Raw genomic sequence first — 13,566 nt, forward strand, 5'->3', positions numbered from 1 at the left:
ATAGGCGTAGACAACACATACACAGTCAGCGACCTTTTCAATCTCTGAGCGATTCGAAAACGACAACTACGGGAACGCACACAAACAACTAGTACGCAGAGCCACCCAGCCACCACCAGGCGCATCCTACCGTAATTCCCCATTGACTCCAGATCCGGTAACGAGAAACGGACGACAACACACAACGGCTCACCTAGCAAGAGTGTTGGGTTGAAAGCAATCCTGCGGATAGGTACCACGGTCCATTGCTAAGTTGTATAGACACTGTGGAGAGCTCCGTCTGGCGACAATTTCTGGATGAACATGGATTCCAACGAACGTCTTCGTCTGTATACAACCAGTTTGCAAAGAGACATTCTCGGCTTGATAATTAACGGGAAAAGATCGACAGTGATCTCGAATCGGGAAATTGTCTGTGCGTCGGGCGTTACCACTCTAAAGTCCGCCTGCCTGCCGAAACGGCATCGTGTATAAAGTGGGATGCATAAATACACTAGGCACATAGGGAAAACTATCACCAAGGTTTGAATCCTGTGATGTTACGTAAATTCTACGCGAGATGTGGATCGCTGAGTCACTGGGTATACGAGTTACAGGGAGCGGCTGCTGTGTGTGGTGGTGGCTGGCATGGGAGGAGTGTGCGAGGAAGGATGGTTACGTAACCAGGCGAGACGGATATCGATGCATACTCCGCAACACCGCGACAGGCTAAGTCTCTGAGAATTACCATAGATCCAAGGCACGTAAAGAAGAGATCGGCAAGGGGTAATGGGAATGACCATCGTGAAACGTCATTGGGCCCGTCTTCGGACATGGGTGCATGTCCGGTGGACCTTGAGAATGTATTGCTGTTGGGTGGAATGGGTTGGTTAGAGACGCAGCGGTTGGTGTTTGGCGAGAAACGGCATGGAGATGGTCAGGCCACGAGTATAGGAGAGGGAGAGTTGAGCCAAGCCACACGCTTCCTAGTATTGTCCAGCACTGTCTAGCACTATGGGCGGTATACAGTCACACATAAAGATTGATCCTTCTCTGCAGCGTTGTCGCGTTGAGAATACGCAGAACCCGTTCTTGCCGTTCTTACCATGCCGTTGGTATATCGGTACGCACGAATCTCGTCATGTTTTGTAGCATTTCAGGTTTGTTGTCCAAGGCAACAGCTCGATTCTGCGCTGTCAGAACCTACCAACAGTGTCCGTTGAGTTGGACGAATGACATACAACGTAGTGGATACTCTACACAAGTCATGAAAGCGAGGCGATAGCAACCATCTTTTACATTTCCTTGTTTAAGAGCTGTCATGTTGAAAAGGCAAATGATAATGTAACAATGACTATCCATCTACATGTGGTGCCCCACAGTCTGTGCCTGTTGGCTCATAAAGAACCAACGTTTTATATTTCCTTTACTTCATCTTACTCCATAACGCGGCTCGCTGAAAAATACCACAACCAACAAGATTTTTTGCATCGATACATATTATAACTACAAGCTCAAACGATCTACCCTTGCGCATAGTTGCCTCGGCCAGACGCCAACGACTAGCCGTCGATATCATCAGTCTCCTCAACGACCCGAGACAGTTTTGTCCTTCATTGCGCCTTCTTCTTGAGGTCGTTCGCAAGCGTACCCCTGTTGTTGCGGTTGTAATAGAAAGTAATACCCAAGAGAATCAGAACGATGACGACAATGTTTGCTACGATACCCATCAGTAACTCTTCCCACTCGACACCAACGTACAGATGACAAAGTGAACCGAAGCGCCGACAAATTCAGCAACACTTTCCAAGATGTTCCAGAAGAAAGACACAATTCCGTGAACAAATGCGTAAATGACATTCAAGAATGTTTGAACGACGGCAAAAAGGCTCTGAAACAAGCCCTACCACAAGGTGAGCTTCGCCACTACCGAGAGACCATCCTCCAGACGTACTTGGACAGTGTGGTACAAGCCCTCAATCAAGTTGGACATGGTGTGAGTCGTGACAGCAGATGGAATTGCTTTGGTGAATGAAACGAATAGTGGCGATATATAAAAGCAATAAACGTTGATATATTCTATCCCGGTATAATAATAATCATCATCCTGCACAAATATGATGAATGGAGGACTTATGACGTCAGTGAATTTGGAAGAATGATGAAGTTAATCAGATAGGATTTGCTCCCATTGAGGAGTTTCCTTACGTAATCTCAATTCGGCGTCTCATTGCCGTGAAACAAGCCCGTAGTATGTGGCACTGATTATTCTAATTGCATTTGAATCTGCTAACATGGCATTACAATTTCTGGCCAACTTATCTAATTCGACATTTCCTGTTGTTTACTAGATGGTGAATTCACTTTTGGTCTTGTTTTCTTTCCATCGCCTTTCTTTCGTCTTTTTATCTCGTCTTTTTATCTCGCACGCTTTTCGCCATCTTTACGATTGGTCTTACGGAATGGCTTAGGGAAACCAAGCTGTCACTTACCACCTTGGACGACTTACTGTTGGTTACACAGGTGTAACAGCTCCTCTGTTGGGTTGTCATGGATAATAGCAGTGATTAAATTCCACGTTCTGATCAAAAGGGCCACCATAATGCAATCAGAGCTGTGTTGTTGTTTATTGTCTATAATCCATGTCATCATCCAAGGTTTTGACAAGAAGAGTAAAGAGGAATAGAGTAGGAGAGAATGTCTCTGGCTGAGAGCTATCGGTGGAGAAAGAAACAGGTAAGAGTTGTGTTTAATGTGGTAAGTTTTGACGTATGATACATTACTGAGGAACAGGTTAGTAAAGATCAGTAGCTATATATCTTAATGGCAACCATGCAAGGATCAACTAAATACACAGTAAATGTCAGTAATGTTGCCGCATTAAAAAGATTCCGTTCGTTACTCTATGCCAACAGGAATCCCTTTCATTTGTATTCATAACATTGTAATAAAGCCGTTTACCTCTGGTTCCTCCAATGTCGCCATGTCAACTTTTGTCAAGGAAACGAGCATGAAGAGCAAAGTTAACAAAAAAAAAGAACTGGAGGCGTCTGTGACTGCTCATCTTATTATGGTCCATTAAAACAAGACAAAGGACAGCTTACAATTTGCTTCCGTTCAGACTGCTCCCAAAAACGACGACACAACAACGCATCTATTTGTTTATTCAACAGTCCATCTGCAAAATAACTCTTATGATTCAACACAATCGACGTCCTGGAAAATTCATGTATCGATGGACGTGGATGTTTCAAGAGTTGGTTGTATCGTTTGACAAAGGTATACTTTTTATACTGACATAATCGGTATAGGATGATGATGGCAATGCTAAACGATTGTCTGAGAGAGAATCCCCAATTCCTCAATATCCCTCGTTACCTCTTATTCCTTCATCTGTCGCTCGGTTCACGATTGCCGAACGCCGCTCAGTCCAACTGCCGCCAGCCACAAAGCCTCTTACAGCTGCGTTTCATGACCCTATCAGGAGGGATCCCATGCCGTCGGCATCTACCAATACGGATGCAGGATTCAGAACGGCGGATTGGGAAGTACAGACACCGATCTTTGAGACGCCAAAAGAAAATGGGGATGAGGAAGGAGTAAGGATGCTTAGGTTGGTCGCCGACGTGAAGGCTGCGCAAAGTAAGCAGATGTCGATTGAAGACTTTCCCATTTTGGCTTGGAATATTGCAGCAGCTCCTGAAGAAACATCGAGGATGATGGTCAATGATGATGATGAAAGAGAACGATGGTTGAAAGAATTTTCGAGCCCGCTGAGAGAACAGACGGCGGCCGTGACGGAATGGGTTAGGATCGTTGTGTCGCGAGAAAAGTCTGAAAAAGAAAACAAAGTGACACAACTAAAGAAAGAGTATCTTGCTCTGGACGGAGAATGGAGAGAACATTGCATCTTTTTAGATGACTTGATGAAGCAGCGAGGGCCACCCCCAGCAGAACTCTATGCTATCCCTGGCGCTATCGGTCCCGTCGTAACGCCGGGGCCGGGAATATCAACGACCCCGGCTGTCGAAGAGATTTTCAACCCCCGCTCCAATCGCCGTCGAGGTTTAGGTGGCGACATAGTTGCAACAGATGCCGAGTTTGAGGAGATCCTTGCAGGACTTGCAGATAATGCCCTCAAAGACCCCAACCTGAGAGCTTCCAAGACGGCTGCCGTGATTCCGGACATGATCTTGGGTGAAGAACGAAACCTTTGCTTCCATGACGATAATGACCTTGTGACAGATCCTCTGTCTTTTTACGATAATCACGGGGTTGCTGAACCCATTTGGACGACTGAAGAGCGAGCAACATTCGTGAGACGATATCTAGCTTATCCAAAGCAATTCGGTAGGATTGCAGAGGGTATTCCCAACAAGAGTGCAGGTGATTGTGTCTTGTATTATTACAGAACGAAAAAGGAGGTGGATTACAAGGGGATGCTAGCGAGCAAGAGAGGCGGTGGTAAGCGGAAATTGGCTTTGAAAAAGGGCGCAAAGAGCTCGGCGCTCATGCAAGATCTTGCAAGGGCAAAGCCGACTTTGTCGAGGGATGATGCTGGTGCGACTACACCTGGTAAGCGAGATGTCGTGATGGCACCATCTGTGAGTAAGAAAATCAAGGGAGAAGGCGGTTCAGGAAAGAGGAGGAAGACGACGATGAGTGTTTCAACAGAGACAGAACCATCACCTGAAGACGAAGAAGAAGACGCTCAAGGACAAGGCTCTGCTTCCGTTTCTAGAGCAGGGAGTGAAGCGCCATCCGCATCAAGCAGTAAGGCAAAGATGCGCATGACGGTCAAGACTGCCAAACGCCCTAGAGTCAGCTCTATCCCGGAAAAGGTTGCGGCGATAGATGTTTCAACAGAGCCTGTCAGCGCCATTGCGCCTATGACAGAATCACCTTTCACACCTTCTTCCACCACTACACCTACGCCAACAGCTGCGAATATTTCAGCTTTGACTTTGATTGATACTGCAAGTACTGCAGCCCAGGCTGCATTACTTCCTCCTGTTCGGCGAGCTGGCAAGAGGCGCAAGGTTGTGAATGATGCTGAGCAGGAGACTGACGTCAACACCAATAGTCAACCTTTTACCGAAAAGACGGCCAGGCGATCTACTACCAACTCCTATTGGTCCGTTGATGAGCGACGAAGGGTCAAGGAGTTGGTAGTCTCACACGGAATGGATGTGAAATTAATCGCGGGAGAGTTAAAGGGCAAGTCCGAGAGGCAGGTTGGGAACTTTTTGGAGGGTCACAAAGCAGAACTGGAAGCCTTGGGAAGTGTTGCCAACGCGCCACTGATTTTGGAGACTGGCAAAGAGGACAAAAAGCCGCAGGTCATTGTAAGCTGCATAGACAAATATCACAGAGAACACGCTGATGGTGTTTAGACTGCTTTCAAGGAGTCTCCGGCCGTTTCCCAATCTCAAGTCTCGACACCGGTTCAAACCCGCCCTGATGTCCACAGACTACCCAACAGTGGCGGACGCACTATTTATGATGCTTTTCCTTCCTTCATACCTGGGAGTCATGATCGCTGTGAACCTCGTCTGGGTATGTTTCCTTCCAGTTCGTCAAACACACCACTTTCGCTTCCTAAAATCACCTCTCCTCATCTTGCATTCAAGCTTGCTGAAAACAGCAGTCCTCTTCAACCAATTTCTCGAAGCGGCGGCATGAGAATATCTGCGCTTCTCAATGATGAACCCTCGCAGGAAAGGACGAATGTATCAGTGGATTCTGCAGACGCTGCGTCCGATGGAACTGTTGATGAGCGAGATTTTGATAGGATGGCGAGACCCTCTCCTAGGACGATACCACCAAATCTCGCCTCTTCAAACCATGGACCACTTGAATCACCTCTGGATAACCGACGTCTTTCTCAGACAAGCATCCAGCTCCCTTCATTATCCTCACCTCATGCTTGGAATGGACGCCAATCCGGCTCTGTTCTTTCATCAGCCCTACTTGCAAATGGCTCCCCATATTACGAAAATCTTCCCCCAATTCAATCTCATACATCGTTGGATCGGCATTCCCTCGCGGGCAGTTTTTCAGATCGATCAACGACTTTTGATGTGAAGGAAGAGAGAGAACACAAGTGGGACGGTTGGTCGGAGAAGACTTTTGGGCCTGTTACCTTGCCTCCGTTGAAACATGTTGAGAATGGGCCTGGGAAAGGGGCGTCGGAACCAGGCAATGTGTTTGAGCATACAGGGAGGAGTAGTGCAGATCGAACCCAGGAGAGATAGGACGGAAGAGGCGTTTTTTCCGCATTTTGCTCTTGCTTCCTCTTACAAAAGTATAGTGACCACTGCTAGCATGGTAGCAATGCATACAACATGCGCTTTTTGGCTATATACCGAATGGCAGAGACAATGAATGACGACCTTGAGAAGGCAACCTAGTTGACACGAACCTGCTTGAAGACAACCAACCTTTTAGTCTGTCTTTGTTCTACTCCCCATAATGGAAGAAACAATTACTATTCAAACAATAAGAAAGCTTCCATCAACTGATAGACATTCGCAAGCTATTGTACAGGGCAGAAGCTTTGGGCCAAAATAGATAAATAATAATAAATAAAAGGAAATGGCTTTGCGGAGATAGAAATGGTATTTAAAAAAGTTAACTCGCACTTTGTAGTTTTATATTTTTGTATCTTTTAAACTTGTTCCATTACAATATTCAATTCAATAAGCTATGTCTGAAACTATTAACAGAGACACTCAAGTCATCACAGCAGATGGAATGGCCACACCTATAGGAACAAGTCAAAAGGGCAAGGGTAGGATTGCAGTAGATATGGACGACGTGATATGGTAGGCGTCTCCCAGCATAAGCAAATGGCCTGCTCGACTGACAACTCAACAGTCAGACAAATGCAACGGTTGCCCAAAGTGTGTGATTATGCTCCTGGGCTGGGAATGCTCTGAGAATGTCTGTAGTGCATAACGAATTCTTTGGATATCAGCCTTCGTTGACTCTTGATGACTTTCAGAGTTATCTCTACTGGATGAACCGTGGATGGGGTACTCCTGAGGAAACGATGAATATGGTGGTAAGCTGTTTGCGTCTCTGATAACGGCCAGCTCATGGTGTATCCCTTCAGCTCAAGCTCTACCAGAATGGTCTTTATAAGCGAGCTCCGCCAGTCGTAGGAGCCAAGGAATCGCTTCAGAGACTCAAGGATATGGGTTATAGGTATGTTTGCTAGAGACTTACGGCCCACTGAACCTCCCAACCTCAGTTTGATCATCATCACAGCTCGATCAGAGAGCCAGCGAGAAGGGACGGAAGATTGGCTGGCAGAGTTCATGCCAGACAGTGAGATTGTCTCAGGCTATGTGGTTGGGATACTCATCTCTGAGCAGTTTTTGATGAAATCCACTTTACCGGAGCTTTCCAACATCTCGAGCCTACGAAAGAAGAACATGAGGGGCATGCGGCTCGTAAAGCAGTCGTCTCTCACAAGGCACGGAGCAAGGCAGAAGTACTTTTCTGAACATACTCGCAAGGGATAAGCTGACATGGGTCAAGATTGTTCACAACACATCTTCACTCTTCTTGATTGACGATTCTGCAGAGAACGCATACGACGTTTCCACTTCATGCTACGATCATCCTCACACCACCAGGGTTCTTCTTTTTGGAAACTACCCCTGGAACACTATCGTTCGCTCTCCCGAAACATCCTTGCCTATAGAGAATATGACTTTTGTGGAAAGACAAGACAAAGGTTTGCTAGAAGAGTACAGCAAGTTGAGAGAGCAACGAATCAAGGAGGGGTGGTTGCCAAACGGCGTTGTTCGGGTTGGTGGTTGGGAAGATGTGATAAGGTGGGTTGAGAAATTCGAGGAGACTGGGTTTGAAGGCGCCGACAAGGGGCTTTCTGGCTAAACCTACAGATTCGGACGGTTTGTAGAGTATCTCTTTGCATGAACCGAATATCCACTCTACACTCTTGATGCAGATTCTTGTGTCAAGGGTAGAGATTGAGTGATTTCTGAGCGGATTGTTGCGTCTTTTTCCGAGTATTGGTTTCCTCAGATCAAGTTTTTCTAGAGCTGCTGAATTGGCACTGTAACCGTCATGGTCGAGCCTCTTTGACGCCGCTTGCCGACTCTTTTGAGGACGAAAGTGACTTAATCCAGATGAAAGAGGGGATGTCAAAACCTTTTTGTTGCCTCAGTGGACTAGTTTTGGACGATTTGTGGCGGTGATTGCGCTGACAACCCTCTCAAGGTGATTGCTGGATCTTCTCAAGCCTTAATATCTTAGCACTGCTCAACACTAGAGTATCAAAACACAGTTCTGTCTACCGAAGCATCCGCTCAGCAACGCACCAGATACTCTCAACCATTGAACAAGTCGCTTGGACAGTATCAACCCATTTCGCCTCTAATTACTACCAACCAACGAATACATTCTGCTCAAAATGTAGACTTGAAATGTTCAAGTTCAAAACTAAATCTGTGGCCGTCGGATTGCTTCAAGATTAAAACCGGATCGCCGGCTATCCGGTAATTCCGACCGGAATGACGAAACTTGTTTCTTTTTATATATATCAACATTTGAAAAGTTCTTTGCATTTTCTCTTCAATGTTTCCGCAACAGACAAGAAAGAATAAACCAAGAAGAACGGCTTGGCTGATTGATTGTGGAAACTACCACAGAGTGTACAAAAGGAGGAGACCAGCGTTATATCGCTCGCAACCATGTCTCGCTTTAAGATCACAAACTCACTGATGGATCGGATCCATCATTTTGCTTCATTCCCGCAGACATCAGGTCAGTAGCAGGCTTATTGTCGAATTGAGCTTACCGTAGCGTTCAGTGTCGCTGCAACAGATGATTCACTTTGGCCAACATCCATCGCCTGGGGTACTCCTCAAGGCTTCCCAATTTTTGTCGGAAGAGCTGCCAATTCGTATCTCTCATCGTGTAGTAGAGCTTGATGCTCTACCGGATGGGCTGAGCAAGATGCCTAGCATTAACAAGGTCAAGGAATGGTATGCTCAAAGTTTTGAGGTATGTCCGACTTAATCCGATCAATTATCGGCTTGTTGTGACAAAGATGGCTTCTCGGGACTGACATTCTCCCGTAGGAGCTGGTGAATTTTCCAAAAGCAAGGATCAAGCCAGAACTTGCCACTCTTTTGAGTGTTCCGACCAGAGAGTACGTCTGGTGTTTTGGTCGTATGTCAGTTCGCTGACGTTTATGAATATTGGTAGATCTAGAAAGGCATTACCATGTGCGACACCCAACCCATCGCTCAATCCATCAATGCAAGAAGGTGCAATGGTCACAGATCATTCGTCTGAACAGCTCGTATGGCATAATCATGGACAGGGGGTTGGAAATGGCACTGGGACCCGGCTACATGTTCCACTCGAGCGACGATATTTTTCGCCCCTGCCTGCTACGCTCATATACCCTCCAGAAATTCACGAATACAACGAAGCATTTACAAGGCTACTGGAGAACATCAAGAGGAGACACGATCCGACAGTCACGACAGTTGCGCTGGGCGTTTTAGAATGGAAAAAGAGACAGAGAAGGGGCAGAATTGGGGCACCGATTCAAGAGTGGCTGGATAGGTTCTACATGAGCCGGATAGGCATCCGATTCTTGATTGGGCAACGTATGGCCATACTCTCAACCGTAAAGACCAGAGATGCTGATGGTTTGCAGTTGTGGCGCTCAACACACTACAACCTCACCCAGATTATGTTGGAATAATTTGCACACGCGCAAGTGTGCATGATATATGCCATGAGGCAATTGAAAACGCTCGTTATGTTTGCGAAGACCATTATGGTCTTTTCAAAGGTCCTCCTGTCCAGCTTGTCTGCCCACGGGATCTCACATTCCCCTATGTTCCCGGCCATCTCTCACACATCTGTTTTGAAATCATCAAGAATTCCTTAAGAGCCACAGTGGAAAGATACGGCGTTGATAACGAAGATGCATTTCCTCCGATCAAAGTGGTCGTTGTTGAAGGTAGTGAAGATATCACTATCAAAATCTCAGACGAAGGCGGGGGCATTCCTAGAAGTGCAATTCCTATGATCTGGACGTATGTCTTTCCTTTCTATCCATACTCTGGTTAGACAACTAACTATCTGAAATAGATATCTATATACAACAATGAGTGACGAAGGGCTCGAAGCCAACATTGAAATGTCGGATTTTGAAGCTCCTATGGCTGGTTTTGGGTATGGTCTGCCTCTGTCAAGATTGGTACGCGCCTTTTCCCATGCGCTTCACGAATGGTTTATTAACTTCGCATCAGTATGCTAGGTTCTTTGGAGGCGATCTAAGATTGATTTCAATGGACGGATATGGAACCGATGTGTACATTTCGTTAAACAAACTGTCCTCAAGGTAGGTCGTTTAGATGAATTTGAAAGCTTATGCTAACAAGAGGCTTGTATAGCCAGGAGCCTCTACAGTAGTAAAACCGGCTTAGCATAAACGCAACACCACAAAATTAGCCACAAAGGCAAAACCAAAATGTACTACTACACAATTTTAGTGTATTCATAGTCACATCCATTTTCTTCACAATGTCGCGTTTTGTACGGTACAATGCATGTCTTGAATACGCATTATTTGTGCCCAGAAAGTGACAGATATTTATTTTTTCCCCTTCTTCTCCTTCCCTTCTTCCCTACTTGCCTTGACAACATCCTCTGCCTTGATACCTGCTGCTTCAGCCTTTGCCTCGTTAGCCTTCTCGGTAGGCGATTTGGCATCTTCAAGATCTTGCCGGGCGTTCTCGATTCGATTTCCAACTGCCAAAATGTTAGCCAAGCTGGTTGAGGGAAACACGAAAAAGACATACTTAAATCGTGCAAAGCCAACACTGTCCTGATAATAGAACTCAAGAATACTACCAGACTTTGGTCGTTCACCTCCGATCTGAAGGCCTTGCCTAGCTCTATATCTCCGCCCAACTGTGGCACAAGCCCAATGATTTCTTGAAGGTGATATATAATTTGATGGTTCACTGGCATTTTCTTGCATCTGACGGCTTCAAGGTACTCGCTGATTTCTGCTAAACGGGCGTATAGACCTCGAAGTGCTTGGATTTGAGAGGTCACTCGGGTCGAAAGAGATTGAGTGGTAAGAAGCGAAGATGAGGGCGCAGAAGATGAAGATGAGATATCCCTCAAGAGATGCTCCACACCAATCTCCTCTGCTTCCTCCGCTTCTATACTGGTAGGTACATGTGTAAAGGTTCTCTGGGTGGCAGTACCGTCATCTCTTATTTCCTCAACAGCGAAATACGCGTCTGTTGGGATACCGGTTTCGCCTCGACCACCAGTAGGACGGACATCGACAATGACCATGACAGGACGTGTGCAAAAGCGTTTAAATAATTCCGTAATTTCGAGGTCGGAAGAGCGGAGTCGTGGTCCAGTGTGGTAAAATCCAATTGGATGTTCTTTGGCTAGATAACCATGTTTAGTAAAGTAGGGCTGATAACAAAATCATTACCAACCGTTTACTTTTCGAAACATCCTCCACATCTCCTCAACGTAATCTAAATCCAAGAAGAAGGTCTTTGGGTCTTTTTCGTCTTCTTCGAATGGTATAGCAAAGCTGTTCAAGCAGAAATCAGAGTACATCTCGCACGCTCCTTGCAAAAGACAAACCTGTTCGCGACATTGATAGTAGATCCATTATCCTGTCCTAATAGTACGCCTAATATCCGCTTGTTTTTTGACAGAGGAACTCGAGCCGCATGATCTACGACTGATAAAAGCACCAAGGGGTGAATGACACTATATCAAGTCTTGAGCTGCTTATCCATAGACTGAACTTCAAACCACCAACACTTCAACACTGCCAAGCTCTGTCACCTACAATCCAATTTTAGTCAGTTTTGTACCAAGATATACAGGTAATTTACCTGGGCTGTTGTTAGACCTGGCATGCTCGTTGGATGAGCTGAGGTTGAGAAATAATGTAAAAAATGTTGAGAATGTATTTTATCAATCTGAATAAAGGTGGTGCAAACGCTGACGCGGATGGACGGAATCAAATCCTCTTTAAACCTCCACTTTTGCTCTTTATGGCTATTAGTTGTTCAATAGAGTTTCCATTTTCCTATAACATTGATACAATACTTATATCTGTCTTGAGCAAAAGAAATGGTCGATCCTCTCAACTTCAATTCCCTGTTGACTCTGCTGCCAACGCTTTTGCCGCCTGGGACTAGCAGTCCGCTTCCTGTTTCTACAGACGTCATCGCTGCTTTGGTCCATACGATACATACTGCTCTACACTTTCGACTTATATCTCCAGCTTATCAAGTCAACGAAATCCATCCGCATAGAGAGCCTGACTCTAGCTCATCTGGAGAAGATGTGGACGACAACATGTCGGAAGCTACAGCAGTCGAACAAGAAGATGGCTCGCCACCCCCAGTTGGCCGTCTTGCAGAAGATTGGAACAGCCGTGGCGAACTCTCGTATTCGTTCCATTACAAGCACGATCAGTCCGCGATGGATTTCAGGATTAGAGTAGGTAGAATGGGTAATCGAGTGCAAATCGATGCTATGGCTGAAGTGAGTGTTGAGTTTCGTCATTCTAGTTAAAGAAGATTGGGATTCCACAATGACTTATGCTGATAAATATTTCTTTGCTTACAAAAAAGGATGGAGCGCCGCATACACTATCAGTAATATTAACTGATATTGTGGAACCTGGGGCTTTCCCCATACCCAGCTCGGCGACAAGTTCGGCTGCTGAAACAGGTGACGGACCGGATGGACTTGCCAGAGCAGTTGGTTTCAAATCTGTCAATGAGTAAGCATGACGGAAAAAGTGTCTTCACCAAGGAGCTGAAATAGATGATATTAGTATCAAGGCGTTTGTAGAAAAGTACAAACGGGAAATTATTTCAAAACTTGTCCCAGACCTGGAGCTTGCTGGTTATTCAGAATCGTAGGATATCTGTTGCGTCTTTGAAATACATATTAATCTGTTTCTAGCCGTGGACCAGATGCTCACCTGCCTCCTATGGCTCCACATCAGCCTGACCCAAATCCTCCGCATTCAATTATCAATCCTTTGGCTGACATTCGTTCGCCCTATAACCCTGCGTCCATCGGCCATCGCGACCTTGACCCTCTTGCCTCCATGAGGCCGCCGGATTTATTCAACCCGAATGCCGACGGTGGTGGCATGTACATGGACTTTAGTCATCCCCTTTTCGACTCTCGTCGCCGCGGTATAGACCCTGACGTTGAAGGACCAGGTGGAACTATTCAACCACCAGGTGCTCGGTGGGATCCTGTTGGTCCAGGCATGGGACCGGGGGGAGGTCGCCCATATCCTGGACCGGCGGGAAATCCTCTTTCAGGCGCAGGTCATGGCGATAGATGGGGTGATGAGTTGCCTCCTCCTGGAGAGTTTGGTCCTGATTTAGGGAGATTTGGAGGAAATATTGGAGGGCCGCTGGGCGGCGGACGAGGAGGACGTGGGGGTGGATCTGGGGGATCAAGAGGAGGCGGTAGTGGCGGATTTGGGGGCGGCAGTATGTTTATGTAGATGAATTCTCTTGAGAGCTTTAT

General features: G+C 46.2%; 6 protein-coding genes across 6 annotated transcripts; 4 read left to right on the plus strand and 2 right to left on the minus strand.

Moving 5' to 3' along the window:
* Positions 1-1,592: 1,592 nt before the first annotated feature.
* On the minus strand, positions 1,593-1,972 carry L203_103359 (uncharacterized protein; the record flags this gene model as incomplete). The annotated part of the gene is made up of 3 exons (XM_066212761.1): positions 1,593-1,696; positions 1,741-1,882; positions 1,934-1,972. 3 exons carry the CDS (start codon positions 1,970-1,972, stop codon positions 1,593-1,595), a joined length of 285 nt encoding a protein of 94 aa, XP_066068858.1.
* A 1,242-nt stretch (positions 1,973-3,214) lies between these two features.
* Positions 3,215-6,233, plus strand: L203_103360 (uncharacterized protein; the record flags this gene model as incomplete). Its single annotated transcript, XM_066212762.1, has 3 exons — positions 3,215-3,235; positions 3,291-5,324; positions 5,373-6,233. The coding sequence occupies 3 exons, from the start codon at positions 3,215-3,217 to the stop codon at positions 6,231-6,233; spliced, it is 2,916 nt and encodes a 971-aa protein (XP_066068859.1).
* A 451-nt stretch (positions 6,234-6,684) lies between these two features.
* L203_103361 (uncharacterized protein) lies at positions 6,685-7,881 on the plus strand (the record flags this gene model as incomplete). The annotated part of the gene is made up of 7 exons (XM_066212763.1): positions 6,685-6,803; positions 6,856-6,881; positions 6,930-7,042; positions 7,094-7,185; positions 7,232-7,308; positions 7,356-7,474; positions 7,522-7,881. 7 exons carry the CDS (start codon positions 6,685-6,687, stop codon positions 7,879-7,881), a joined length of 906 nt encoding a protein of 301 aa, XP_066068860.1.
* An 818-nt stretch (positions 7,882-8,699) lies between these two features.
* Positions 8,700-10,440, plus strand: L203_103362 (uncharacterized protein; the record flags this gene model as incomplete). The annotated part of the gene is made up of 8 exons (XM_066212764.1): positions 8,700-8,772; positions 8,819-9,012; positions 9,090-9,160; positions 9,217-9,626; positions 9,677-10,061; positions 10,117-10,225; positions 10,278-10,369; positions 10,422-10,440. The coding sequence occupies 8 exons, from the start codon at positions 8,700-8,702 to the stop codon at positions 10,438-10,440; spliced, it is 1,353 nt and encodes a 450-aa protein (XP_066068861.1).
* Positions 10,441-10,621: 181 nt separating this feature from the next.
* L203_103363 (uncharacterized protein) lies at positions 10,622-11,924 on the minus strand (the record flags this gene model as incomplete). The annotated part of the gene is made up of 6 exons (XM_066212765.1): positions 10,622-10,779; positions 10,830-11,438; positions 11,490-11,590; positions 11,644-11,772; positions 11,825-11,850; positions 11,901-11,924. The coding sequence occupies 6 exons, from the start codon at positions 11,922-11,924 to the stop codon at positions 10,622-10,624; spliced, it is 1,047 nt and encodes a 348-aa protein (XP_066068862.1).
* Positions 11,925-12,141: 217 nt separating this feature from the next.
* L203_103364 (uncharacterized protein) lies at positions 12,142-13,543 on the plus strand (the record flags this gene model as incomplete). The annotated part of the gene is made up of 4 exons (XM_066212766.1): positions 12,142-12,558; positions 12,648-12,799; positions 12,854-12,937; positions 12,985-13,543. The coding sequence occupies 4 exons, from the start codon at positions 12,142-12,144 to the stop codon at positions 13,541-13,543; spliced, it is 1,212 nt and encodes a 403-aa protein (XP_066068863.1).
* Between the last annotated feature and the right edge of the window lie 23 nt (positions 13,544-13,566).

This window comes from Cryptococcus depauperatus, chromosome 4 (genome assembly GCF_001720195.1).
Source record: "Cryptococcus depauperatus CBS 7841 chromosome 4, complete sequence".
Classification (NCBI taxonomy): Eukaryota; Fungi; Basidiomycota; class Tremellomycetes; order Tremellales; family Cryptococcaceae; genus Cryptococcus; species Cryptococcus depauperatus.